The sequence below is a fragment of the Rattus rattus genome, chromosome 7 (genome assembly GCF_011064425.1).
Source record: "Rattus rattus isolate New Zealand chromosome 7, Rrattus_CSIRO_v1, whole genome shotgun sequence".
Classification (NCBI taxonomy): domain Eukaryota; kingdom Metazoa; phylum Chordata; class Mammalia; order Rodentia; family Muridae; genus Rattus; species Rattus rattus.
The window spans coordinates 129,652,637-129,679,804 of NC_046160.1; the positions used below are offsets into that span (position 1 = coordinate 129,652,637).

Here is a 27,168-nt window from a genome sequence, read left to right on the forward strand (position 1 = left end):
GCTGCGGTTTCATAAGTCTCATTTCAAGAGCCTCCAAACATAGTTGAAAAGCTTTAACCTTGTGCATTTTGTAAGGACCACTCTGGGCAAACACTAGCTTCTCTGAATTCTTCTGGGGACTAGGAATAGGTGTCCTGATAGCAATGCAGATGCTCGGGCCTTGTGCAGGCCTTTTGAATGGCCTTGAGGAGGCCTGCATGGACAGGACATCTATGATAAGTGTGCTGACTTCTTGGTAAGAGCAGACCTGTGAGGCTGGTTCCCAGTGTAACCTGAGAGAAGAGGTGTAGACACAGGCAACTTCATGAGCACTCTTAGAGGCGGGACAAGGTTAGAGGCAGTGGCGGCAGACAAGCATGCAGGTGGCTCAGAGGCCGTGAGGTGATGAGGCAGGCTGGATGGGCCACACCGAGACCACTCTGCTGGAAGGCAGTCAGAGGCTTCAAGGGCTAGAGGGCCTGACAGAGCAAGGGTAGAAAGGCAGGTTTGAGAGCTGATGTAGATGGTGCCTAAGGCAGGGACAGGAAGGGTGCGGACTGACTCGGAGAGGAGCCCAGGGCCTGTGTGCCTCACAGGTTTTCCTGTGCCACATCTTCTGAAGTTCACTATGGGCTGGAATGCTCCATCGCCTGGCCAGGGGGGCAACAGCCTGTGCCCTGCTGCTTCTTCCCAGATGTGTGTGGATTGAGAAGGAGAGCATCAATTCTGTGGTCATCAGCGACAGCCCTGCCGACCTGCACCAGAGGATGCTGGTTGCAGCTTCACTCTCAGTTAATGAGACTGGTAATGAGATGGCGTCTGTCTCTGTTGTCTTTCCTTTTCCTTCGCCTAGATTAGTGGTGAATTTCTGCACGTGCATTCACGCTTTCAGCTGTTGTCTCTTTTAAGAAAATGTGTGCATGTGTGCGTGTGTGTGTGTGTGTGTGTGTGTGCGCGCGTGCGTTCGTGTGTGCGTGCGTGCATGTGTACCACATGTGCACAGGAGCCATGGAAGTCAGAAGAGTCTGAGATCACCTAGAACCGGGGTTATAGATGATTATGAGCCATCCTGTAGGTGCTGGGAGTGAACCTGGGTCCTGTGCTGGAGCAGTGAGCACTCTCTCCAACGGAGCCATCTCTCCAACTCTCCCTGTTTCCTGAGGGCAGTGGCTAAGGCGAATTTAAGAAACAAAGTATTACTACTTTTTGTTTTATACAAGGATGTGGGAATTAAATGATTATTGTTTCTTCGTGCCTGTCTGCCAAGTTCTTGGCTCTAGGCAGTTCTGTAAGAGGTAGCAAGAGACTGCAGTAAACAGGAGCTCAGTGGGTTATCTCTTCAGGGTAAATGCCTAAGCATGGCCGTGAGTCTGTCTGTTGGGTGCGCAGGAGCCAAGGGCAGGCCCCGGTGGTCAGATGTGTGTACAGATGAGCCACTGGATTGGTCAGATGTGTGTACAGATGAGCCACTGGATTGACTAAGCTGTGTGTGCTGGTTCTCTCCTGTGTGGCAGGGTCCACCATGCTCCTGAGAGAGACTTCCCTGATGCCTCACATCCCAGGCCTCCCCGCACTCCTCAGCATGCTGTTCGCACCGGTGATGGAGTTAAGGTAGGCGTGGGCTTCTGCGTGCAGAGAATCCAGCGGGAGTGGGGGGAGAAAAGAGCAGAAAGCACCCAGGGAGGAGTCGGGATGTGGCCCGTCCCATGTGAGCTTTGTGCTTCAGGGTGACTCTGCATTGCCTACTGCTCACAGCCCCGACTTAGGAGACGTCAGCTTCCTATGCTTTAGTTCTGTGGTGGCGCCTCAGTAAGGCTTGTTCGGTTTCTCTGGTTAGTGATGCCGGCAAGCTTCAGGCTGCTGTGGTCGTGTGGCGGCCCCGAGTGTCATGGCCACCACACCGCCCTGTGCTGTGGTACTCAGAGGCCCACTGTGATTTGCATTTCCACTGTGGGCATTTTCAGCTGGGACGCTGCTGTGTAAATCTGCAGTGTGTACCACGGCGCGGACGGCACTGCTCTGCAGAGCCTTTGGACCATGAGGCCTGCTGCAGTGTGAACACCCCGATGCTGCTCTCCCTGTCTTCACCCTGTCTCAGTGAGGGCTTTACTGTGAGCAGACACCATGACCAAGGCAACTCCTATAAGGACAACATTGAATTGGGCTTTCAGGTTCAGAGGTTCAGTCCATTATCATCAAGTCGGGAACATGGCAGCATCCAGGCAGGCATGGTGCAGGAGGACCTGAGAGTTCTACATCTTCCTCTGAAGGCTGCTAGTGGATGACTGACTTCCAGGCAGCTAGGGTGAGGGTCTTAAGCCCATGCCCACAGTGACACACCTACTCCAACAAAGGTCACGCCTCCAAATATTGCCACTCCCTAGGCCAGGAAGAGATCTCTTTGGTTTTGTCTCCTGGGCTGGGTAGGATCTTGCCTCAAAATCCCTTAATCTGTTATCTCCTAGAACATAGACTTCAGTTCCATTTCACTTTCTGGTGCCCCTCTAATACTTGGACCATATATTTTATATTTTTTTCCTGTCTAAGCTTGCTATAGCTCAAAACGCTCTTCATGAGGCTTAACCAGAGAACTGAGACTTCCTTTGTCAGTGCAATTAGTCTGAGTCTCTTCACCTTAGCCTCAGGCAGACTCCTCAGACAAGGGCAAAAACTAGCCACATTCTTCACCAAAATACCACAGAAACAGTCTCTAGGCCACATATGAAATTCTCCAGTGAAACCTCTTGGGCCAGGTCTGCACAGTTCAAATCACTCTGAGCAACAAATTCTTCCACATCCCTACTAGGACGGCCCATTAAGCACCACTTAAAGCACTCTGCCGCTTTCCAAAGCCAAAGTCCCCAAATCCACGGCCTATCACAGCAATACTCCATTCCTGGTACCAACTTCTGTCTTAGTCAAGGCTCTCTAGAGTCACAGAACTCATGGGCAGTCTCTGTACAGTAAGGGACTTGGTTACTGACTTAGAGTCTGGAGTCCACCTCCCCAACAATGGTCAGCAGCAGCTGTGAATGGAAGTCCAGTTGCTTCACAAGTCAAGCAGGTGAAGAAGAGAGTTCTACATCTTCATCTGAAGGCTGCTAGTGGAAGACTAACCTTTAGGAAGCTAGGAGTAGGGCCTTAAAGTCCACGCCCACAGTGACACAGCTCCCCCAACAAGGCCACACCTCCAAATAGTGCCACTTCCTGAGCCAAGCATATACAAACCATCACACCCACAGAGGACCTGCGCTCCCCTGAAACTGAACCTGGATAACCTCCCTTGCTCAGGTCACTTCAGTCAGGATCTTCTCATAGTGACAAGAAGAGTTACACACAGGCGTTTTAGGTGTGGCCCCACTGTCAAGAGAGGAGCATCCGCTCTTGGGTTTTGATTTATTCAAAGAGCAGCTCAAACAGTTGTAAAGGAGCAGGCAGCATTACAGGCTATCTTAGGGCTTGGTTGCTGTGAAGAGACACCATGACTAAGGCAACTCTTGTAAAGAGAAACTGGAGGTGGCTTACAGTTTCAGACGTTTACTCCACTACCACCATGGTAGGAGAATGACAGCATCCAGGCAGACGTGATGCTGAAGGAGCTGAGAGTTCTATAGCTCGTTCTATGGGGGACTGTGTGCCACACTGGGCGTACCATGCCCACAGTGCCACACCTACTCCAACAAGGCCACACTTCCTGATAATGCCACTTCCTAGGGTCCAAGCATTCAAACCTGAGTCTGTGAGGACCGTATTTATTCAAAACACACTAACTAGAAAAACAACATGTGACATGAAATTAGAACCATGGCATCCTGTGGTCTATAGGCTGTGAGTGAGAGCTGAAGCTCTTCGGTGGCCAGTTGCCAATGAGGAACCCTGTCAGCCTCTCTCCCATGGGAACTCCTCGATAGACCATAGTTCTCTATCCAGCACAGATTTTCCCTCAGAGACGTCAGTGCAGAGCCTGTGATGAGAAGGAAGGTCACTGTTAGGCTCGTGTCAGCATCGTGGGCCTCACAGCACGCCCAGTGCAGTGAGGCCCACATCACCTTGCTTACTGCCTTAGCTAGGGTTGCCGTTGCTGAGATGAGACTTGGGGAATTTCCACATCACTGTGTACTTTGGAGGAAGTTGGATCACGAACTCAGAAGGGGCAGGATCCTGAACTCAGGAGCTGAGGCAGAGGCCATGCACCAGTGCTGCTCACTGGTTTGCTCAGCCTGCTTTCTTCTAGAGCCCAGGACCACCAGCCCAGGGACAGCTCTACCCACCATGAGCTGGACCCTCCCCATCAATCACTAAGTAAGAAAATGCCCTCCAGCTGAATCTCATGGAGGCATTTTCTCAGTTGAGGGTCCTTCCTCTCTGGTGACTTCAGCTGTGACAAGGTGACATAAAACCAGCCAGGACAGTCACTATGATGATATGGCTGGGGAAACAGCCGAGAGGATGTCAGAGTCCTGAGCCCACATAGATGCAGCTCTGTTCTGACGTCTGTGGCAAGGCAGAAAATTGGGATGGAGAATGGCAGAGCACAAGGCGGTAAGTAGGCAGAGGGAAGGGCAGCACCCGGTCCCAGTACTCTTCAAGAACATGCTTTCAGAGATTTCTCCTACAAGGACCCCCACCTCCCCACAGACTACAGCCATCAAACTAAAACTCTGGGGCAGACTTGGGATTCAAACCACAACGAACTGCTTGTATTAGCTTTAACTAAGTAACCCATAAGGCAGAACAGAGGTATGATGACACACACCTGTAAAGCCTAAGGGTTGAGAGGTTGATGCAGGAGGATTGTGAGCTCAGAGCTAACCTTAAGCTGAATAGCAAACTGGTCTGGGTTATTGATCAAGAGATGTATGTATGTATATATGCATGCATGCATGCATGCATGTATGTGTATATGCATGTATGCATGCATGTGTATGTGTGTATGCATGCATGTATGTATTGTGTATGTGTGTATGCATACATGCATGTATGTGTGTATATATGTGTGTATGTATGTGTGTATGTATGTATGTATGTATGTATGTATGTATGTATAATAACAACATTTGAACAACCAGCACGTGCCTGGGGATCAGGTGCATTACTGTTCTAATAAAACTGATAAATAGGGGCTGGAGAAATGGCTCAGCAGTTAAGAGCATTCCTAGCAACCACATGGTGACTCACAACCATCTGTAGTGGGATCTGATTCCCTCTTCTGGCATGCAGTGTGAATAAAGATAGGATACTCATATACATAAAATAAACAAAAAATCTTTTAAAAAACTTGATAGTCACTCCTGGTTTCTTATTACCTCTGTTCTAAAAAGGTTTTATATAAATTGAAATCATAGTAAAGTACATTAATATTGTAGAGACATAGAATTTAAAGAAACATTTTTAATTTTTAGTGTATTTAAGAAAAATATTTTTACTTATATTAATTTATTTTCTATTATGTATATGAATGTTTTTGCCAGCACTCATGTATGTACACCATGTGCAAACCTGACATCAGACAAGGTCAGAAGAAGACGTAAGATGCCCTGGAACTGGGATTAAAATTGTAGCCATGTGAGTGTTAGGGACAGAACTCCGGTCCTTTGCAAAGCAGGAAATGCTCTTACCTGCTGAGCCATCTCTCCAGCCCATCTTATTGCATTCATATGTATTTTGCATGTGTGCGTCACAGTGCACTACATACGGAGGTCAGTGGACAACTTGCAGGACTTTGTTCTCTCCTTCATCATGTGGGTTCCTGGGATTGAACTCAGGTCGTTAGGCTTGGCAGCACGCGCCTTTATGCACAGTCATGACACACCTTTGTGACTGCTTATAAAGCAGGTAACTCAAAACCTAGTTTAAAAGTCTGAATTCCAGTTTCCAGTCCTCAAGTTTACTCACACACAGGGTCCCCTTCACTTTTAGTGCACTGATGAAGGAGACGTCTCATTTCCTCATCGCTCCGGAGAGAATGGAAAGCCCAGCACTAAGGACTAGAGAGTTGGCTCCGTGGTTAGAAGCATTGGCTACTTTTCTGGAGGTTCCCAGCACCAACGTGGCAGCTCACAAACATCTATAAATCCTTCTGTTAGAGACATACAGACATGCATGTGGTGCACATACAGACATGCATGTGGTGCACATACAGACATGCAGGCAAACACCCATACACATGCATTAGAAATCTGAACAAGAAACCCGACCTTGTTAATATGAATTGATGTTTTTAAATCAAAGTCCAATCATTCAATTTCAAGAACTGGAAACTGAGGAGCCAGATGCTGGGGTGAAAGCCACCAGTGCAGAGAGGCAGAGAAAGCATCCAGCTGTCGACCTTCCTCAGCTGATGCCCCTGTTCTCTCTGTCCACGCTGTCTTAAACACTCTTCCAACCGCAAGCCCCTCCCTTCTACTTCCTGTGCATCTCTCTGTCCATCCTCCTGACTTCCTCTTACTCCGTTTTTTCCCTGTGTTCACTCCCTGTTGCTTTTTCTGCCTCTTGGCCTGCGGTTGACTTTATTTAACCCTGTTTACAACAGACAGAAAGCTCTGAGGTGAGGTGTGCGCTAGGACTGAGCCACACCACACCTAGAAACAGGCCTTTCCAGAGACCGTATCACGTGATCAACTGTCCTACAGCAAAGAATATTAAATTATCTCCCTTATGGTGATAGCTAATCTGAATTTCTGTGTAAAGACCGAGGAATCACATAGTTTGGTTACAGTACTGGTGCTAGAAAAAACACCAGGTCACTTTACCAGTCACATAGCTTACCTTGAAACAGTGGCTTAGTTTAACTTTTCTAAATGCCTTTCAGAGTTGACCGTGAAGGAAAGTGTTACACTGGGGTGCTTTGTGGTTTGGGGTGGAATTCAACTACGGAGGCCCCTATACTGCCGGAGCACGACATTGAGCTGGCCTTTGATGTGTGCTTCAACGTGGAGGACATCGTTGAGGTAAGTGTGCAGTACTTGTCATGGACGCTTCCCGCCTCCTTGCTTTTGCACCATGGGACTTCTTGTGAACCGCAGGCTGTCTGTGGTGATACATTTGCCTGCCACCCACGGTGGCCTCTGCCAGTGCAGATGGACCACTCCTCATCCAGCTTGTTCTGTGGTGCTCCACGGCCTGCACTCTCCTCTCCTCCACTGTCTCCTGGTGCATGGACCTCACTATGAGCCCCTCCTTGCTCGTTACATAGGGAGGTAAAGAAACAGCTCTCCCCACTCGGCAGAGCAGCCGCCCGAGGCTCCGCCGTGTGCCAGACCCGCCGAGTGCACCCGTGCGGCCAGGGCCAGCTTTTAGAGTATGCCAATGAAGTGAGCCGGTGCTAATTAAAAAGGTTTATTCTTCTGTTTTTGTTTCTGTATTTCCTTATTGTAAAAATTCATGTCGGTTTGCATTTACAAAAACAAGGAAAAGAAAAATGAAAATACCTTTTTCTATAAATACCTTGAGAAATGCCACTTTCTCAGGAAAGGGGACATCTCTCAGAAGTTCCATGATGGAGTTGTCCAGCTGTGTGAGGGCTGGGAGGGAGGAGCACTCGAGTCACAGGGTCCTGACTCCTGGGACAGGGGCTGGCAGTGTCCTCTGTGCCTTCCCGTGGAGACTTAAGGCGACCGGGGCGGAGGCTCCACCGTTGAGAGGCTTCGCCCCTCTTCAAGTATTGCTGTGCTCACAGACTTAAGTGCAAAATGGAGAACAGACATTCTAGAAACAGATAGGTCCCATGTGTAAATTTGTGTTTGGTGCAAGGCTTGTAAACCAGAGGCTGTGTCCGTGAAGGGCTGATGGGCACTGCACAAGGCCCTGGTAGGACCGTGAGGGAAAGCTGCACACTAGGCAAAGGTCTATTCCGTGCCTGGTCGACCGTGTCCATGGTGTATTAGCCAGCCTCATAGTCACCAATAAAGTGAAGATGGGACGGAATCGGACAGATGAGAGACTGTGCGGCTGGCAAGGGTCCTTGCACTTCCCAGTCCTCAGTGCCGACAGAGACTGCCTGAGGCAGGGCAGGCAGATGGGCAGCAGAGGGGCTACCCTCTAGGGCTGGTCTCTTACCAGATCAGACCTGGGTCTACTGGTGCTGAGAGGAGCCAAGAGTGCGGCACCTGCACAGCAGGAAAAGAGTGAGCCACTGGGCCTGGCTTGAGCTTCGGAACCACAGTGCCTACCCCTGTGACATATTTTTCCCAACAAATCCCCACCTCCTAATACAGCCACTCTCTATGAGCCCGTGGGAACCACTTTCATCCAAACCACCACACTCAGCCTGCTTTCTTACAGAGCCCAGGACTGGCAGGCCAGGGAAGGCACCACCCGCAGTGAGCTGGGCCCTACCTGGTCAGTCACTAATGAAGAAAAAAGCTTACAGTTTTTGGAGCTTATGGAGACACCTTCTCAGTTGAGGGTCCCTCTTCTCAGAGGACTAGTTTGTGTGTCTAGTTGACATGGGACTAGCCAGAATTGACCTCTTGTCAACCTGACACACAAATGCATCACTATTCAGCCACACCTCTCTTTTCTTACTCATCCCAAGAACTCACATTAGAAATGTAAATAATTTTAAAACTTCCAAGGTCTTTACAAATTCAAGACACATAAAAATTTCAGTTTCTTTATCTATTCTCTCTAATAATCCAAAATCTCTTTTTTAAAAGGTCAAAGTCTTTTACCTGTGGGCTTCGGTAAAAATCAAAATTAAATACCTTCTTCAACAGGGAAGAACAAGGGCACAATGGTAATCTGAACCAAGCAAACCCAAATTGCAACAATGTAAAGAATTCAGTGTCCAGTTATCTGGGTCGCTCACAGTCTCCCGACTTCTCCCGCTCTGCCTCTGCAGCACACACAGCTTGTCTCCCAGGCTGCAGCTGGCCCCGCTCCACTGCTGCTCTTGGTGCCCATCCATGGTGCTGGCATCTGCAAAACGCTGGGGTTTTCTCCTACGACTGAGCTGCACCTTCACCATGGCCTCTCCTGGCTGTTAGCAGTGCCAAGCCTCAGCTGTCTTGACCTCTTCGTGCTCTCAGAACCAGCTCCACACAAGTGACTTTCACACTGCTGAGTTCAGCTGCAGCACAAGGCACAACTTTGATCGTATTTGGAACACAGCACCTGTGTGCTGACTCAGAAAACACTTCCCAGAAGACTTCACCTCAGTGATGCTGGTCTCTTCTCAATCACTAATTTCTTAGCTTCAGCTGACCAGCATCAACTGTCCCAGTAATGGACATGTCCACTTCAGTGTTGCCTCTTATTGATTATGATTGACTATTCAGTCCCAGCCGACCAGAATGAAATAATCTCAATTCAGGAAGCAAATGGCTCTGATAGTCTGAATTTCATTTTGAAACTTCACAAGCCAGGCCTCTATCCTTTGCACACAAGCCAGGCCTTCATCCTGTGTACTGGTCTCAACATTCTTATCTTCCAAGCTCCCACAGAACATCCCCCTGAACTCTCAACACTCAGTGGCCAGGAGAGACCATCGACGAAGGTGCAGCCTCAGTGACAGTTGGAGGCCCAGGACAGAAGGGCTCAGGCAAAGAAGTTGCAGCAGAAGACCCCAGTGTTTTGCAGATGCCAGCACCATGGATGGGCACCAAGAACAGCAGCAGCAGTGGAGCGGGGCCAGCTGCAGCCTGGGAGACAAGCTGTATGTGCTGCAGAGGGCAGAGCTGGAGAAGTGACTCAAGGTCCTTGGAAGGGCCCAGAAGATGGTAAATGAATCCCAGATAACTTTGGCTGTAAGTTCCACAGTCCTTCCATAGTCCTGTCCCAAACACAGGTCTGTCACAGCAATACCCCACTCCTGGTACCAATTTGTCTTAGTTAGGATTACTATTGCTGTGACAAAACATCATGACCCAAAAGCAAGTTGGGGAGGAAAGGGTTTATTCGGCTTACACTTCCACATTGCTGTGCATCACCAAAGGAAGTCAGGACAGGAACTCAAGCAGGAACCTGGAGGCAGGAGCTGAGGCCATGGAGGTTGCTGCTTACTGGCTTGTTCAGCCTGCTTTCTTAGAGGACCCAGGACTACCAACCCAGGGATTGTACCACCCACAGTGGGCTGGGCCCTCCCCCATCAATCACTAATTTACAAAAAAATGCCCTACAGCTGGATCTTCTGGAGGCTTTAGTTGTGGTTTCCTTCTTTCAGATAGCTCTGGCTTGTCTGTCAGATTAACATTAGTCAAGCCAGCGCAGGGTGTGTCTTGTGTGAGCCTGTTGAGAAGACGTTCTGTACAGGAAGCAGATGAGTAGGTGCCAAGAGGTAGGAAAGTGAATAACCGCACTGGGGGGAGGGGGCACCTAGGAGCTTGACATTAAAAAGATGAAGGCAGAAGACACACAGGATGCATTTGCCCCACCTCTACGTGTCCCCAAATGGTAGGCTTTAGTGTATGACATACACACCACAGAGGGTGTCAGATCTCCCAGCACGGAGGGATCCATGTGTGGAAAAGGACAGTCAGCACAACTATGGCAAATGTCATGCATACTCATGTCAAAGGAGTAAAAAGAAAAGGAGCTTGGAAAGGGAGGGAGAGGAAGCTCCATGTGAACACTGTCCTGTAGTTGGAGCTTTGGGGTTAGGGAGACACAAGTCAACAGGTCTGAAGCCATTTTCCATATGATTGGGTTGGCTACAGAAGGGGAGAGATGTTGCTTTGGGAACCAAAGGGGAGTTACACATAAGCAAGTAGGGCTAGCATGACCCCTGTGGTGCCGGATTAGAGCCTGAGATGCATGTGAACTCATTGTCAGTGCTGTAGAGCCAGGTAAGTACAGAAACAGTTACAGGCCTTTTGCTGATGGCCGCCTGTCCACCATAGTGTCCAGCTATGGGACAGCTGGTGGGAAGTAGCTGTTCTGGGGCAGCAAACATGGTGACACTTAGCATGGTCCCTGATGGAATTACCCAAGTTGGGAACCAGACCTCCTTGAAGAAACTACTTACTCTGGGGACAGAGCAGGAAATCTAGGTGCCCAGAGCATCTTGTAGCACCAGGCAGGAAGGATGCTTATGAAGCACACGGGGATAAGACGCATCCAAGGATGTAAGGGCCAGGGAGAGGGGAAGCTGCCTGCCAGTGGGCGAGCTGAATGGTGACATTGGGTTTACATATATGAAAGTAAATATACTGAATTATAACCCAGTTAACCCAGGGATTAAAATGTCCAAAGCAGTTATCCCTTACAAAGTCACTCCCAGGTCAAGTGGGTTCTGTGGTCTCTGAGGACACGGGAGCCTTGATGAACTAGGAGTAGGCAAGCCAGGAGGCCGTAGAGTCCCCAGCCAAGCACCATGGCCATACCTTCTGGTGCTCAGGCCTACCTACGGAGTGTGAGGAGAGAACAGTGTCTTCCTTCTGGACAATGGTAAACTCAAACTGGGGAGCTACAAAAACCCCAACCAGAGCACTTCTAAGTTGCCAAAGTCTCGTAAAGCAAGAAAAGGCTAGGAAGCCGTCGTACACCAGAGAAGGCGTGGTAAGCTCAGTGTGGTTCTTGGACCTGGGCCCTAGAGGAGAAGTGGGACGCTAAGAGAAGACAGGTCCACTCTAAGAATCCAGACTTGTAGCCATGGCCCCAAGTTGGTTTCTTAGCTGTAACAAATGCAGGAGAGATTGGCTACGGCTTACGGGACCTAATCACTCTTCAGTGTTCTCTCTGTTCTAAGTCTAGATTCTTGACTGACGCTAGTCACAGACACAGCGTAAATGCTGTGGCCTGTTTGCTGTGGAGGGAAATGCAGCTGGTGTAGTCATGTGTGTCGCTGTTCATTTACAGATTAATATTCTCAGGGCTGCTATCAACAAGCTAGCGTGTGATGGGCCACATGGACCCAAGTATCTTGGGCCTGAGAGAATTGCTCAGTTGCAGGAGAATGCACGTCAGAAACTTCTAGGGTAAGTATGGTAACATACTGCTAAGGTATACAGTAGGCAATATACAACCTATGTGTGCGTGCACGTCTAGTTATTTTGATGTCTGGATGTTCTGAATAATTTAGGAGATGTGACAGGTAAGTTACTTAAAGTTTGGTTCCAGGACTGAGGCACCTCTGAAGGCATTGGATGTGGGTGTCATGTCTGTATCGTTTGGGGTTTGGGAAAGGCAGAATAATCATCCATCATCCATGTAAGCAACTTGGGGGAAACACGGTAAAAAGATCATTCCATATAGTAGGACTCAGGGACAGGGACCGCAGAGAATAATGTTATATCCCGACCCCTAGTCACACACTGGTACTGCGTAGGGGTGGAGAGAAGTGGAGTCTGTTACTTGGAGGCTAGGTGGTCCCTTGACAATCCTTCCCTTGTAGCTTTCATCTCTCACTGGTGTTTCCATTCCCAACAAGAGTTCAGAGGGCAAAGGGTAGCCTTCGGTGCCCTCAGTGGACTGCCTCTGCTTCCCAAGTGCTGGGACTATAGGAGTGTGCCAAAATAAACCTGGTTTCTCTCTCTCTCGTAGCTTGAATCAAGATTTACTATATATAAATCACTCAGATATGGCCATGGGACCCTGTGACCCCCTGTGGCACTGTCACCCCAGCCCCAACCAGACACTGATGCTGACTTAATGGGCAGATTTGTTTTAAACAATTAAACGATTTTTTTAAGTTGGAGAACTAGTAAGTTTAATAGAGGTTACTTTCAAGAATACAGGCAACTTAAAACCAAAAATAAAAAAAGAATACACACAACTTGCAGGCAACTGCACAATTAAAATAATTTTTCTAATATTTTTATTTAAAACAAATTTTAAATTTAAATATAGTTGATCATATTTTCTCTCCAAGTCCTTCCAGATCCTCCCCCACCCCCTACCCACCCAACTAAGTTCTTTCTCCAAACAGCGACAACCCAGTACAGCAGCAAAACTCCCCACCGTCAAACAAAATAAAATCATGCCCTCCAAAAAGATAGCCACAAACCCACCCAGCTGCAACCAGTAAAACCACACGAAGCTCTGCAGTCCGTTTCCTGTCATTCAGCTGCCTCTAAACGTGAGGCCTGTCCTGGGGTGGCCGACATTCCCAGGAACGCTTTACTGGGGAAACTGACTTCCCTCTCCCAGCCGCTGTGAGTCACAGCTCAGCTGTTCATCTCATTCATTCGTTCATTCTAAAATAGAACAGAATAAATAAATTCTGTTCCCTCGGGGTTGGGGATTTAGCTCAGTGGTAGAGCACTTGCCTGGCAAACGCAAGGCCCTGGGTTCGGTCCCCAGCTCCGAAAAAAAAGAAAAAAGAAAAAAAAAATTCTGTTCCCTCAGAGTTGGGCAGGACAAACCAACAGAAGGCACACCAGTCAGAGGCACACTCATTCTTACACTCAGGACTCCTAATTGTAGTCTACTAAGATCAGTGCCTTGTTCAGCCATCATCATGGAAACCCCCTCCTGGAGCAGATGGCGGCACACCCAGAGACCATAGGCAAATACCACACAGTGCGGGAAACCTTGGAACGTTCACTGAGCCCTAAATGGTTGTCTCCATCAAATCCCTCCCCTGGGTGCTCAGGAACCCTCAGAAGAGCAAGAGGAGAGAGTGCAAGAGTCAGTAGGGAAGGGGGACCCGAGAAAACAAGACCTCTAAATCAACACGAGGGGGAGGGGTAAACCTGTGAACTCACACGGAGGGGGCAGCATGTGCAGGGCCGGCATGGGTCTGCACCAGGTCCTCTGTGTGTGTGCGTGCCATGGCTCCCAGTTTACTGTTTTCACAGGAGTGAGAATGAGTGAGCCTCTGGTTGTTCTCCCCCTAGGTGCTCGACTACCGAGTCTCAAGTCACCCAAGCAGTGGGTTATGTCTCGTGGAGTGGGCCTAAAGTCAGATGTTGGTTGGTTACTCCCACGAGCTTGTGCCACCATTGCCCTGCATATGGTGTAGGCCACAGGTTGTAGATCAAGGAGTTTGTGTTGGCTTTGTGTTTGTCTCTCTATGGTAGTGTACAGAGTACCTTCGTGTACAAAGATGCTGGAGCACCGGGGCGAAAGCTCTATGTGGACACCAGCCCTGTAACAACTCCATATTAAATATGGGCATTGTGTTCAGCAGTGGGGCCTTGCCGTCAGTTTGTGGAGATTAACAACCTGGGTTGTTTGGTGATTCCCATGGAGCCCTGTTGACCCACAACTCAACTGGGTGTAGCCCAATCCTGGTGCTAGAAACTTTGTGAGGTGACAAGAGATGACCTGGCGCCCCCATTATTTGGCAGTTTCATTTAGATAACCTTCATGTATGTATGCATTATGTATGTATATATGTATGCATTATATATGTGTGTATGCATGTATGTATGCATTATATATCTATGTATGCATGCATTATGTGTGTATATTTATATGTACTTTATAATTTTTTTTTCAGAGCTGGGGACCGAACCCAGGGCCTTGCAGTTGCTAGGCAAGCGCTCTACCACTGAGCTAAATCCCCAACCCCCTACTTTATATTTATGATATATTTATATGTATACATTTTAAAAGAAGTTTCTACTGTATTGTTTCCATACTACCCTCAAATGCCCTTTAATTTTAGCTGTCTCTCTTCAAATCCCCTTCCCACAACACTTCCCTGTCCTCCCTATTTGATGCCCCCACTCCAGCCCCTCTCCAACAGCATCTCTCTGTTCTGTCTCCCTTCCCTAACCAGATCTGTCTGTCTCATCTGGTCCTTTGTTCTGTTCCTACCCGCTGTGGTGCTGTGGACTGTTGCTTAGTTCTCATTGACTTAAGAGCTAATATCCACATATAAGAGAACACATATCATATGTGTCTCTACGTCTGGGACACCTCACTCAGGATGACTTTTTTGAGTTCCATCCATTTGCCTGTAAATTTTGTGATGTCATTTTTTCAATAGCAAAGACATACTCTATTGTATAAACATAGCCGTGCTTTCTTATCCAGCCTTCTGTTGCGGTGTCTAGGTTGTTTCTGATTCTGGCTATTAAGAATAGAGTAGCAGCTGAGATGTTTGAGCGGATGTGCTTACAGTGGAGAGAGTCATCCTTTGCTGGATAACCAGGAGTGGTATAGCTGGGTCAGTTCTCGTCTTCCTGAGGAAACCTCACTGTGAGTGCCCGTTGTGAGTGGCTGTATGGGTTTGCACTCCCACAGTGGATGCGAGTCCCCGTCACTCCATTCTCCTCAGCATGAGCTGTCCCCTGTTCTGTTGATCTGAGCCGTTCTGATGGTCGTAGGATGGCATCTCAAAGTACTTTTGGTTTGCATCTCTGATAGCTAAGGATGTAGAACATTTATGTTTCTCAGCCATTCGAGTTTCCACACTGAGAATTCTGTTTAGATCTGTGCCCCATTTTTAAAATTGGCTTGGTTTGGTTTTTTGTTCTCTAGCTTCTTGACTTCTTTATATATTTTGGATATTAGCTCCCTATCAGATGTGTAGTTGGTGAAAATCTTGTTCCATTCGATAGGCTGCCTCCATGTCTGGATGATGGTGTCTTCTGCTGTGCGGAAGCTTCTCAATTTTGTGAGGTCCACTTCTTAGCGTTGTTCTCGGTGCCTGTGCTAATCGAGTGTTTTCCTGGCCAGTGGGGTCAAGGCTGCCGCCCACCTTCTCCCCCATCAGGTTCAGTGTGTCTGGAATTACGATGGAGTTGGGTCTGTGCGTCTGTTTGGATTCGTCTACACGCAGACGTCCAGTTTTACAGGATTCATTTGTTGAAGACGCTTTCTTTCTCCAGGGTGTATTTTTGGCCTCTTTATCAAAAATCATATGTCCATAGGTTTGCGGACTTAGTTTGGGTCTTGAGTTCTATTCCTTTCATCAACGTGTCTGGTTTTGTGCCAGTGTTATGCTTTTTTTTAGTCTTTTGCTTGTTTGTCTCTTACTAAAGCTTTGTAGAACAGCTTGGATTTGGGGGTAGCGATGTCTCCGGCAGGGCTCTGTATTCAGGACTGTGTTAGCTAGCGTGTGTGTGTGTGTGTGTGTGTGTGTGTGTGTGTGTGTGTGTGTGTGTGTGTGCGCGCGCGCGCGCGTGCGTGCGTGCGTGCGTGCGTGCGTGTGTGTGTTTCCATAGAGAGCTGTAAATTTCTTTTTCAAAATTTGGGAAGAATTGCGTTGGAATTTTGAAAGGGATTGCACTCAATCTAAAGTTTACTTTTGGTAAGATGGCCATGTGTTTAGTTACGGGAGATCTTTCCATCTGCTGATACCTTCTTCAATTTCTTCCTTCAGTGACTTTTCTTATACAGGTCTTTTTCATTAACTTGGAGTTACCACTTGCTGGAGTTCACTTAGAGTTACCCCAGATATTTTATTTTATTTTATTTGAAGCTATTGTGAAAGGTATTGCTTCTCTGATTTCTTTCTCAGACCATTTGTCATTTGTGTATATAGAGGGCCATTCATTTTTGTGAGTTAATTTTGTATAAAGTTACTCGGTTGAAAGATTTTTTAGCTGTAGGAATTTCCCAGGGGAATTTTTAGGGTCATTAGCGTATACTACCTGCAAATAAAGATACTTTGACTTCTTCCTTTCCAATTTGTATCCCCTTGATCTCCTTCAGTTGTCTTATTTCTCTAGCTAAGACTTCAAGTACTACAGAGACTAGGTTTAGAAAGAGTGAACAACCTTGTCATCGTCGTCTTCTTTCTTTCTTTTCTTTTCTCCTCCTCCTCCTCCCCCTCTTCCTCCTCCTCTTCCTCTTCCTCTTCCTCCTCCTCCTCCTCTTCTTCCTCCTCTTCCTCCTCCTCCTCTTCCTCTTCCTCCTCTTCTTCCTCCTCCTGATTTTAGTAGAACTTTGAGTTTCTTTCCATTTAAGTTTGTGCTGTCTATGGATTTGCTGTAAACTGCCTTTATTATGCTGAGGTATATCCTGTGTGTCTAATCTCTCCAGGACTTTTACCATGAAGAGATGTTGAATTTTGTCAAAGGCCTTTTCTGCATCTAATGAGACGACCATATGTTTTTTGTCTTTTAGTGTGTTTATATGGCAGATTACATTTATTGATTTAAGTACGTTGATCTATACCCTGCCTCTCTGGGATGAAACTTACTTGATCATGGTGAATGATCTTTTTAATGTGTTCTTGAATTCAGTTTGCAATTGAGTATTTTTGCATCTATGTTTGTAAGGGAAGTAGGTCTGTGATTCTCTTTCTTTTCTTGAGTCTTTATGTGGTTTAGGTATCATGGTGACTGTGGCTTGTAAAATGAATTAGGTAGTGTCCATTCTGTTTCTGTTTGTGGAATAATTTAAAGAGTATTGGCATTGCTCTTTGAAAGTCTGGTAGAATTCTGCCCAAAACCCATCTGGCCCTGTCTTTTTTCTTTTTTTGGTTGGAATGTTTTGATGACTACTTCGATTTCACTAGGGATTGTAGGTCTTTTTTTTTTTAAGATTTATTTTTATTTATATGAGTATACTGCAGCTGTCTTCAGACACAGCAGAAGAGTGCATGGGATCCCTTTACAGATGGTTGTGAACCACCATGTGGTTGCTGGGAAATTGAACTCAGGACCTCTGGAAGAGCAGTCAGAGCTCTTAACCACTGAGCCATCTCTCCAGCCTAGGTCTTTTTAAATTGCTTATCTGATCTCGATTTAGCTTTGATAAATGGTGCCTATTAAAATTATCCATTTATTTTAGATTTTCAGTTTGGTAGAGTACAGATTTTAAAGTGTGCCCTTATGATTCTCTTGAATTACTCAGTGTCTGTTGTTATATTCCCCCTTTCATTTCTGATTTTATTAATTTGGATATTCTTCCTCTGACTTTTAGTTAATTTGGATAAAAAACTTTTTATTGATTTTTTTTTATCAGTTTCACATCATGCTCATCTCCCTGTCCCCTCATATCTACCCTTTGCCCTGGCAGCCTCTCCCTCAAAATAAAAGTTAAAAAATACACAAAAACAGACAAAAAAACAAAGCGTAGAAAACATCTCGTCATGGAAGCTGTAGTGTGTCACAGTGTGTCCCACAGTGTATCCCTCTGTCCACACATCTTCACTTGCAAATGAGCCATCGGTATGGTCTCTGTGGCACCATCAATATTGGATCCTCATCTGAACTCCTCCAGTTATCCTGTTGTTGCCCTGTGTCATGGAGATCCTGTAGCTTTGGATCAGCAGGACTGGCCCATTCACCCTTCACAATCATCCACAGGAGGCCTTCGCCTTCATTCCAGCTCCACGGGGTGGTGGTCTGCTAGGATGCAGGAGGCCATCTCAGTTTTCTTGTGCTGATGAGACCTTTTATCTGTCGCCTGTTGTCTGCGTATGTTCAGTGTTGTCAGTTTCAGAGAAAGTTCCATGAGGTGCAGAGAGCAAGGTATATTCTTCTTATGTTTGGGTAAAAATGTCTGTAAATATGTCAGGTCCACTTGGCCTGTAACTTCACTTAGCTTCAACATTTCTCTGTCTAGTGTTGTCTGGATGACCACTTGATTGGCGAGAGTCAGGGTATTGAAGCCTCCCACTGTCGGTGTGTGAGGAGTTAAGTATTGGAGTTGTTTGCTTTACAAATGTGGGTGCCCTTATGTCTGAGGCATAGGTGTTAGGAATTGCCATTTGCCTACCTGCTTCCCTGGCTGGAGGGAGAGGCCTGGGCCTCACAGAGCCTCACAGAGCCTCACAGAGCCCAGGGCCACAGCCCAGGGACTACACTGCCCACAGCGGCCTGAGTCCTCCTCTCATCAACCATCAATTTTTAAAAAATGCCCTTCAGCCACATCTGATGGAGACATTTTCTTTTTCTTTTTTAAAAAAGATATATATATATATACATATATATACATATATATATGTGTATATATATGTGTATATATATACATATATATATGTATATATATATCGTATTTATATGAGTACATTGTAGGTGTCTTCAGACACACCAGAAGAAGGCATCGGATCCCATTACAGATGGTTGTGAGCCACTGTGTGGTTGCTGGGATTTGAACTCAGGACCTCTGGAAGAGCAGTCAGTGTTCTTAACCACTGAACCATCTCTCCAACCCTGAAGGAAGAAAATCAACATTTTCTTAATTGATGTTCCTCCTTTCAGATAGCTCCAGTGTGTCAGGTTGACATAAACTAGCCAAAACACACACACACACACACACACACACACACACACAATCACACACAATCACACACAATCACACGCACACACACTAAAACCCTGTGTCTGTGTCTATGCCCAGTGTGCCCTCATTAGCCCTGCTGGCCACAGTCTTCTACCCTACCTGCCTGTCTAAGAATGGTATAGGGCCTAGCAGAGGTGGCACACAGCTTCAATCCCAGTGCTCAGGAGGAGACACAAGAGGAGGATCTCTGTGAGTTTGATGCCAGCCTGGTTTACAGAGTGAGTTCCAGGCCAACCAGGCTATACAGAGAAACCCTGTTCCCTCCTCAAAAAACACGGTCCAGGATGTGAAGGGCCCAGATGCCCTCAGCCTAAGCTGTATGCCTTGGCTGTATTGGCACTGACAAACTCCATACTACAAGGTGGGTGGGTTCTTCTGTACCCGAATCGCAGAGGCATTCGCAGGCCAAGTTATATCACCTACTCAAGGCACCCACTGGCCACGTTGGTGTACCTGCATGTTTGTGTGCCTGCATGTTTGTGTAGCTGCATGTTGGTGTACCTGCATGTTTGTGTGACTGCATGTTTGGAACTGTCAGCCAGGGCCTGACAGGCCCACCATTGAGAACTCAGCTGAAAACAGTGACTGCCCATAGGGGTGGGCGTGACCCTCCAAGACCATGAGTGACTCTGCAGCCTAGTCTTGTGCAGGCAGCACCACTGCTGTGAGATCATGCTGGAAGAGTCGCGTAGGGCCCTGAAGATAGGGCTTCGCAGCTCTTCTCCCCGTTTCTCCCAGATACGTGTTTTCTGAGCCGTAGAAGGTGTGGTGTAGATGTCCTGTTAGGGGAGCACTGAGCTCTGCCCTGTCTCTGCTCGTGAAGATCACATCGCACATCTATTCTGTATTCTTGCTTCCTTCAGAGTCTGTGAGCAGTGGCCCCTTCATAACCACTGCCCTGCTCTCGGACGTGGGGACCGCTTTTCTCCACATCCTGTAGATTGTGCCTTTCACATTGTGTTTGATCTTTTAAAAGTAATATCTGGGAAATTTCCATTTCAATATTTTACGTCATTCTCATAGAATTCCTGTTTTTATATAGTTTTCCATTTTAAAGTTAGTTCATTGATTTTTCTTTGATCTCATAGTTTTCTATTTTGTTTTGTTTTTTGTTTGTTTGTTTGTTTGTAGTTGTTTCTATCATGTTTTAAGCCTTTCAGTGTAGTTCGTTGTAATTCTGAGAATGTATCTGCTATGGCTGCTTTGAAGTGCTGATCCATCACCTGCATTTGCTCACTGAGTGTCTGTCCCTGTCCTGTTTTCTGAACAGAGCCGTGTTCTTGTCTCCTGACCTGTGTGTTCCCTGACTAGCGTGTCTCCTGACTGACGAGCATGTTTCCTGACCTGCATGTTTCCTGACTAGCGTGTCTCCTGACTGACTAGTGTGTCCCCTGACTGACTAGCGTGTCTCCTGACTGACTAGTGTGTCTCCTGACTGACTAGTGTGTCCCCTGACTAGCGTGTCCCCTGACTGACTAGCGTGTCCCCTGACTGTGCGTCTCCTGACTGACTAGTGTGTCTCCTGACTGACTAGTGTGTCTCCTGACTGACTAGTGTGTCTCCTGACTGACTAGTGTGTCTCCTGACTGACTAGTGTGTCTCCTGACTGACTAGTGTGTCCCCTGACTGACTAGTGTGTCTCCTGACTGACTAGTGTGTCTCCTGACTGACTAGTGTGTCTCCTGACTGACTAGTGTGTCTCCTGACTGACTAGTGTGTCTCCTGACTGACTAGTGTGTCCCCTGACTGACTAGTGTGTCTCCTGACTGACTAGTGTGTCCCCTGACTGACTAGTGTGTCCCCTGACTGACTAGTGTGTCTCCTGACTGACTAGTGTGTCTCCTGACTGACTAGTGTGTCTCCTGACTGACTAGTGTGTCTCCTGACTGACTAGTGTGTCTCCTGACTGACCAGTGTGTCTCCTGACTGACTAGTGTGTCTCCTGACTGACTAGTGTGTCTCCTGACTGACTAGTGTGTCTCCTGACTAGTGTGTCTCCTGATTAGCAAACGTTTTAGGTGATTAACATTATAACCCCCTGGTGTCTGTTATCCTCTACTTCTCTGTTTTTAAATGAACGGTAAATTAAATGTTATAACTATAGGAATTTTCATACTTTGAAACTTATCATAGTTTTAATTTATAGTCTTTAATACACAGACACCTTTCTTTAAAGATCATCCTACTGTTTTTTTGAGTGCTAATGAATAATTAAAGTAACTGCTCCTCAGCTTAGACTGAGGCAGGGGATGAGACGTTTGCGACTAGCCAGGACTACAGAGTAAATCTGAGGCCAACCTGAGCTACAAAGCCTTGTCTTAAAAAACAGTGCACAATAAGCCAGCAGCAAAACCTCTGGTTTTCTCTTTTAAAATGTAGCTTGTTCTGTCGGTTGAAACCGCGAGAGAAGATTACTCCTCAGTGGCATGAGAAACCCTACGAGTGGAACCAGGTACGTGGGACTGGGTGCCTGCAGGACCAGCTGCTGATGGAGGGTGGACATGGGCTCTGCCCAGGACAGCAAGGGTGACAGAACAGGCTCTCTCTCGGGCAGAGTAGGCAGCCGTGGGGCAGACAGGCATTGCTGAGTGGCCTCTGGGAGGGGCACGTGTGAGTTCGCTCCTTCAGACCCTAGACCGGCAGCATTTGGTAATTGCTGAACACTGCCTTGCCCTTCCTTCTCCCCCCCACCCCACCCCACTGCCTCAGTTTTGGTGGCTGGATGTTGTGTGTCTGCTGGGCCATTGTAGCAAGGCACAGGAGGCAGCCGCTGGCCCGCCTTGCTGTTCTGGGGCTGGACCTCAGAGATGGTGTGCCACAGGCCTGGCCCCTGCAGCAGGATTAGCATTTCTCTGCAAGGCTTAGAGTTGTTGTTGGGAGTGAGTTGCTCCAGAGTAGGGAGCCGAGGGTTGTTCTCAGCTCTAGCATTAGAACCAGGTATGTCTTTGTGAGCCAGCCTTTGCTATCTTTAGGGCTATCACTGGACAAGCTGCCATTGCAGACTTCGGCATGGAACCCTGAGCTTGTAGTGCAGGCAGGGCCCATGAAGTTGGCCGCATACTGGAAAGTCGTGGGAAGTAGAGCTGTACTTGAGAGTTAGTGTGCTTTAGAAAACTTTGTGCCCCCAAGTCACTGCTCCCACACACACACGTGTGTGGGAGATTTCTCAGTGAGAGTTACCCCAGTATTAAACATCAGTCTTGAAGTGTTTGATGGGGGCAGCAGAATGGTTTAGCTTGATAAGTCACCTTGGAGTCACATGGTGACAGGAGAGCTCCATCTGTCTCAGGCTGCCCTCTGACCTCACACGTGTGCTGTGGCACACGCACAAACGCATGTGCACACACAAATGAAATTTCAAAACCCCACAATGTGTATTAAAGTGGATGACCAGGTATGTGGGGTGAATTGTGAAAGTGGAGAAGCATCTGCAAATAGTTTTGTAAAATGGAAAGAACACTTGTCTGTCTTATATGTCCATATCTGTGAGCACATAGTTTTCTGAATTTGGTGTCTAGACTGGTTTCATCCAGAGCCTGACTTGCTGCTTCTCCTCTCTGCATGACTAGGTGGACCCAAGGCTGGTCATCGAGCAGGCTGAGCGGGAGGGCGGCCCAGGGAAGAGCACTTGCCTGTACCAGCTGCACACGCCTGTGGTGCTCAGCCCCTGAGACGCTGGTCCCAGCTGCCCTCCCTGTGGGCAGTGGCAGAGGTCTCCTGCAGCTGCTTCCTACCCCTGCTGCCCCCAGGGGCTTCTCCTTCTTGCTGCCTTTGCTCAGAGTGGAGAGTGGTGCTTCTGTTTGGGTGGGAAAAATCAGAAAGTCTAATCTTCTCCAGAAATGGGGGTCGCGGTATTAAATACTTTGCAAAAAGTTGTTCTGAAAGAAGATTTTGTATTCTTCTTTAAATATATGAGGGTAAATCTAAGTAGTCAGTCCCAGAAGAAAAGGTTCCAGAATGTGTTTGTATGCCTCTCCTGTCACAGTTTAGCTGTTGTGCAGGAGAGAGCCAGACACATGTGAATCCCACCCAGTGTGTGTGTGCGTGCACATGTCGGTGCAGGCGTGTGTGTGTGTGTGTGTGTGTGTGTGTGTGTGTATGCACGCGCGCGCGCATTTTCTGATGTTCTTTTTTCTTCATTGAAAAGATGTGGTTTTGGTAAAACTTGAGCTTTCTGTGTTTGGGACTTGTGGTTAAATTAAGCCTCTTGGCCTGTGTTTTGGAAATTAGGAGATGCGACCCGACAACTGGCATATCTGCAAGACAATAAAGGCATTGATGTTGTGTTCTGATGAGTTTCTCAGAGATCATTATTGTGTTAGTCACTGTTCCACTGCTGTGATGAGACTTGCATAGCCAAGGCTGTTACAGGAGACAGCAGTTAGCTGGAGCTGGCTTACAGTTTCAGAGGCTTAGTCCATTATCATCATGGAGGGGAGCATAGCGGCAGACATGGCAGGCATAGTGCTGGAGAGGAGCTGGGAGCTGTATTTTCAAGCAGAGAGAGGGAGGCTGGGTTTGGCATAGGATTTTGAAACTTCAAAGCCCACCCCCAGTGATACACATCCCACAGAGGCCACTCTCTGGTGACAAAGCATTCTTACTCACACCACCACCTTTATGGATGTCATTCTAAAACGATTTTAGTTTATAAAGCTGGTGAAGAGGGCACGGACATCTTTAAAGACCCATCTCATTAGCACTACTGTCTCCGTCCCTCTGAGACGGAAGAAAACAGGTGGAGAGAACCAGCTGCGGGGGTTCATGCCTGTGCGGTTCCAGCACACAGACTGACTGAGGCACAGAGCTGAGAGAGAGTTGAAGGGCAGCCTTAGTGGCCTCAGCCACAATCAGCCCAGAACCGCCAAGAATTCACAGAGGCGACTGACTGGGAGCTGCTGGTGTCTGACTGTGAAGGGGAACTGGAGAAAACTGTCTGAGAATAGTGTGGTGGAGGATGGGGACGGTGTAGCCCAGTGCCGGTGGCACTCACTGCAGAGAGCTGAGGTGGAGGTAAAGGGAGCACAGACTGGAGATCCGGAACCTGCAGTGTGCGACTAGGTGCTATCCATACTTCCCAGCATGCACCACAGCGGTGGGAGCGGCTGCCGTGGAAACCAAGGGCAACTGAGCAGTCAGGACGACTGTGGCCCAAGTCACTCTGACCAGTCCCTAGCAAGGCCACAAGGCCGAGAGGAAAGAGAGAACAAACTGCGACCTGTTTTCTCCCCAACCTGCACAGTGTGGATGTCACCAAGTGACATGTCAGCCTCCCTGGTAAAGGAAGCTTTTTAAACTTACAACCTTCTTGGCAATGCCTGCTTTGTTTGTATGTATATACCATTCAGTTTTTCCTTTTCGTAATGTTTTTACATTATTTCATGTATGTAACATACATGTGCCACAGTGCACACATGGAGGTCTTTTCCTTCCACTCTGTGGGGTCTGAGGCTAGAACTCAGGATGTCAGCCTTGACAGCAATCACCTTTGCCCGCCAGGGGACCCCTCCAGCCTTGCTTTTCTTTATTCCTAATACTTTTCTATTTCCCTTTTTCTTTTTTGTAGGTGGCTATTCTTCACTTCCCCCTTTACAAATTTTTACTTTTAATATCTTTTAAAAATAATTACTTATTTATTTTATTCATATGAGGACACTGTAGCTGTCTTCAGACACACCAGAAGAGGGCATCAGATCTCATTACGGATGGTTGTGAGCCACCATGTGGTTGCTGGGAATTGAACTCAGGACCTCCGGAAGAGCAGTCAGTGCTTTTAACCTCTGAGCCATCTCTAGCACCAGTTTTCTACTTGTATTAACATTTCTTTTTATCTAGCTATTTTTGCTCCCTTTTCGTGTGTTTTATGGTGGCGACTGTATTGGTGCTTATTGTATTTATACATGTGGGTTTTTAGGTATTATGCTTGTTGCCACTGTGTTCCACCTGACAGGAGCCAGCCTTGGCCCTCAGGTGTGGGACAGATGCACTTTCAGGCAGGTTGAGAGAGACCGCTCAACCTTGGTCCCACGCAGATGCTGGTAGGTTCTTCAATTTGAAGAATAATGGAGCCGAAAGCACCACTCACAGCCTGGCCCGACAAGGCATGGACCTTCAGAGGGCCTGGAGCCTGCTTCCATTGCCTTTCCTCAGCAGCAGTTGAGGAACGACATCTGTCCCTGCACCTAGACAGACCTCAGCATGCACAGGTTGCTTCCTTAGCCTTTCAGACCGCGCATTGCTGACAGGACTAGAAGAGTAACCGTGGATGGCGACCCCAAACACTAACACTTAGAACCTACCTTCCTGGATTTTCAGAGGCCCCCTGCTTTCATGAGACCTCAGGAGAAAGTGCATCAGGTAGGTTCCAATCGATACCTTGTACACTGGGTCATGACCTAACCACAGTCACAGAAGCCAAAACCACACTAAGATGCTCTAACCCTTGAGGACAGCTGGCTCCCCAGGGAGGCGCCTCCATGGCATTGAGGTTTTCTTCCTCGACATGCAGAGACCATGACAGAGGGACGTCCATGACTCCTTTGAAAAATCATAATTGCGAAGATATCAAAATGAAATGCTGGACAAGAATTCAGAAGGAAGTTTATTAAAACTTACTTTAAAGATGATAAAAATAACTGAGTGGGTTGGGCGAGCAGGGTATGAGAGAGCATTAAAGTCTGGAAAGAGAGAAATGCTCACACAGAGTGAGCAGAAGACTGGATGCCAAGCCTTGAGGACAAAGCTGGTGAGAGGCTTCACATTCCGATCACAGTAGGAATCCACAGCACAGCGAGCCTGGAACATCACTGACAAACCAAGCCACGGCTTAGGAGGAGCCTAGAAACCTGCTTGGTGAAGTAAGAGAGATTTTCCTAAACGCTGGGAAAATATGGACCTACAGGTCACAGCATTTAGAACTCATAGACATGGTAGGAAAAAAAAACTTAATACATCATAGTTAAACTTTCAAAAAATATAAAGACTATTTAGGGTTGGGGATTTAGCTCAGTGGTAGAGCACTTGCCTAGCAAGCACAAGGCCCTAGGTTCGGTCCCCAGCTCCGAAAAAAAAGAAAAGAAAAAAAAAATATAAAGACTATTTAAAATGCAAGAGAAAAACTGAGCAGTGTGTAAAAACAAACCCAGCAGAATAACAACAGCAGGTTTCCCAGCAGAAACTGCAGAGACCAGGAAAGCGCGGAACGATGTTAAACCCCCAGAATTACTGCCAAAATAGGGAGCTGTATCCAGCCCATCCTCCAACATGAGAGTGAATGAAGACCTAAGATAACCAAGTGGAGTCGGGATCACTAGGCCAGCGATCCAAAAGACATGAGAGGAATTCCACACCAGAAGAGAGCAAGCCCAGTATAATCACGAGAGCGTAAGAAAGGAGAAGAGTAAGCAAGCAAATGTGGGCTAGGAAACCATTAACCCAGTACGTTACAAACCTCTGAGGTGAATACAGGAGAGAGAAATGTCACTGAAGCTCATCATAGGTAGCAAAATGACAAGAAATGTGTCATGGCCCTGAAGTGAGTCTTAATTCTCCACAGAGCCAATCGTGTGCTGTTTGCAAGGAACCTCACTGTCAGTGGACGAGGTGGCTGCAGGGTGGGTGGGTGACGACAGCTCTTGCCTTGCAAGCCTGATGGCCTGAGCGATCCCTGGAACCCATGGAAGAAAGAGGGAGAAAACTGAGTCCTTGAAGGTGTCCTCTGACCTCCGCATGTGCCACAGTGTATATGGATCTCACGCCATGAACACAAGATTAAGGTTTTAAAGCCAACCTCACTGTCAGAAACACAGACTGGAAGGATAGAGAGTGATGTTCCAAGCAAATGAAAGCAGCAAGCACATCTCATAGAGGAGATTAGAAGAGAAAAAACCACACAATAATAGACACCCACCAAGAACACACGACAGGTGTAAAGATCTATGCCCCAAACCTCTGAAGTTAGTGAAGCAAACCACTGGGCATAGAGAGGCCCCCAGCAGCAGCAGCAGCAGCAGCAGCAGCAGCAGCAGCTTCCTTCCCCCACTCAAACCCATAGATGTGTCTTCTGCA

The 27,168-nt window shown here is 47.4% G+C and overlaps 1 protein-coding gene across 1 annotated transcript in view; it reads left to right on the forward strand.

Moving 5' to 3' along the window:
- The window catches only part of Tdrd9 (tudor domain containing 9), a 111,288-nt gene extending 88,108 nt beyond the window's left edge, over nt 1-23,180 (forward strand). Inside the window, exons 31-36 of the mRNA XM_032908529.1 lie at nt 674-783; nt 1,494-1,590; nt 6,791-6,929; nt 11,776-11,894; nt 21,481-21,553; nt 22,671-23,180. Of these exons, the coding sequence (XP_032764420.1) occupies nt 674-783; nt 1,494-1,590; nt 6,791-6,929; nt 11,776-11,894; nt 21,481-21,553; nt 22,671-22,772 (640 nt within the window). The 3' untranslated portion in view covers nt 22,773-23,180. The remainder of the gene's footprint in view (nt 1-673; nt 784-1,493; nt 1,591-6,790; nt 6,930-11,775; nt 11,895-21,480; nt 21,554-22,670) is intronic.
- The last annotated feature ends 3,988 nt before the right edge of the window (nt 23,181-27,168 follow it).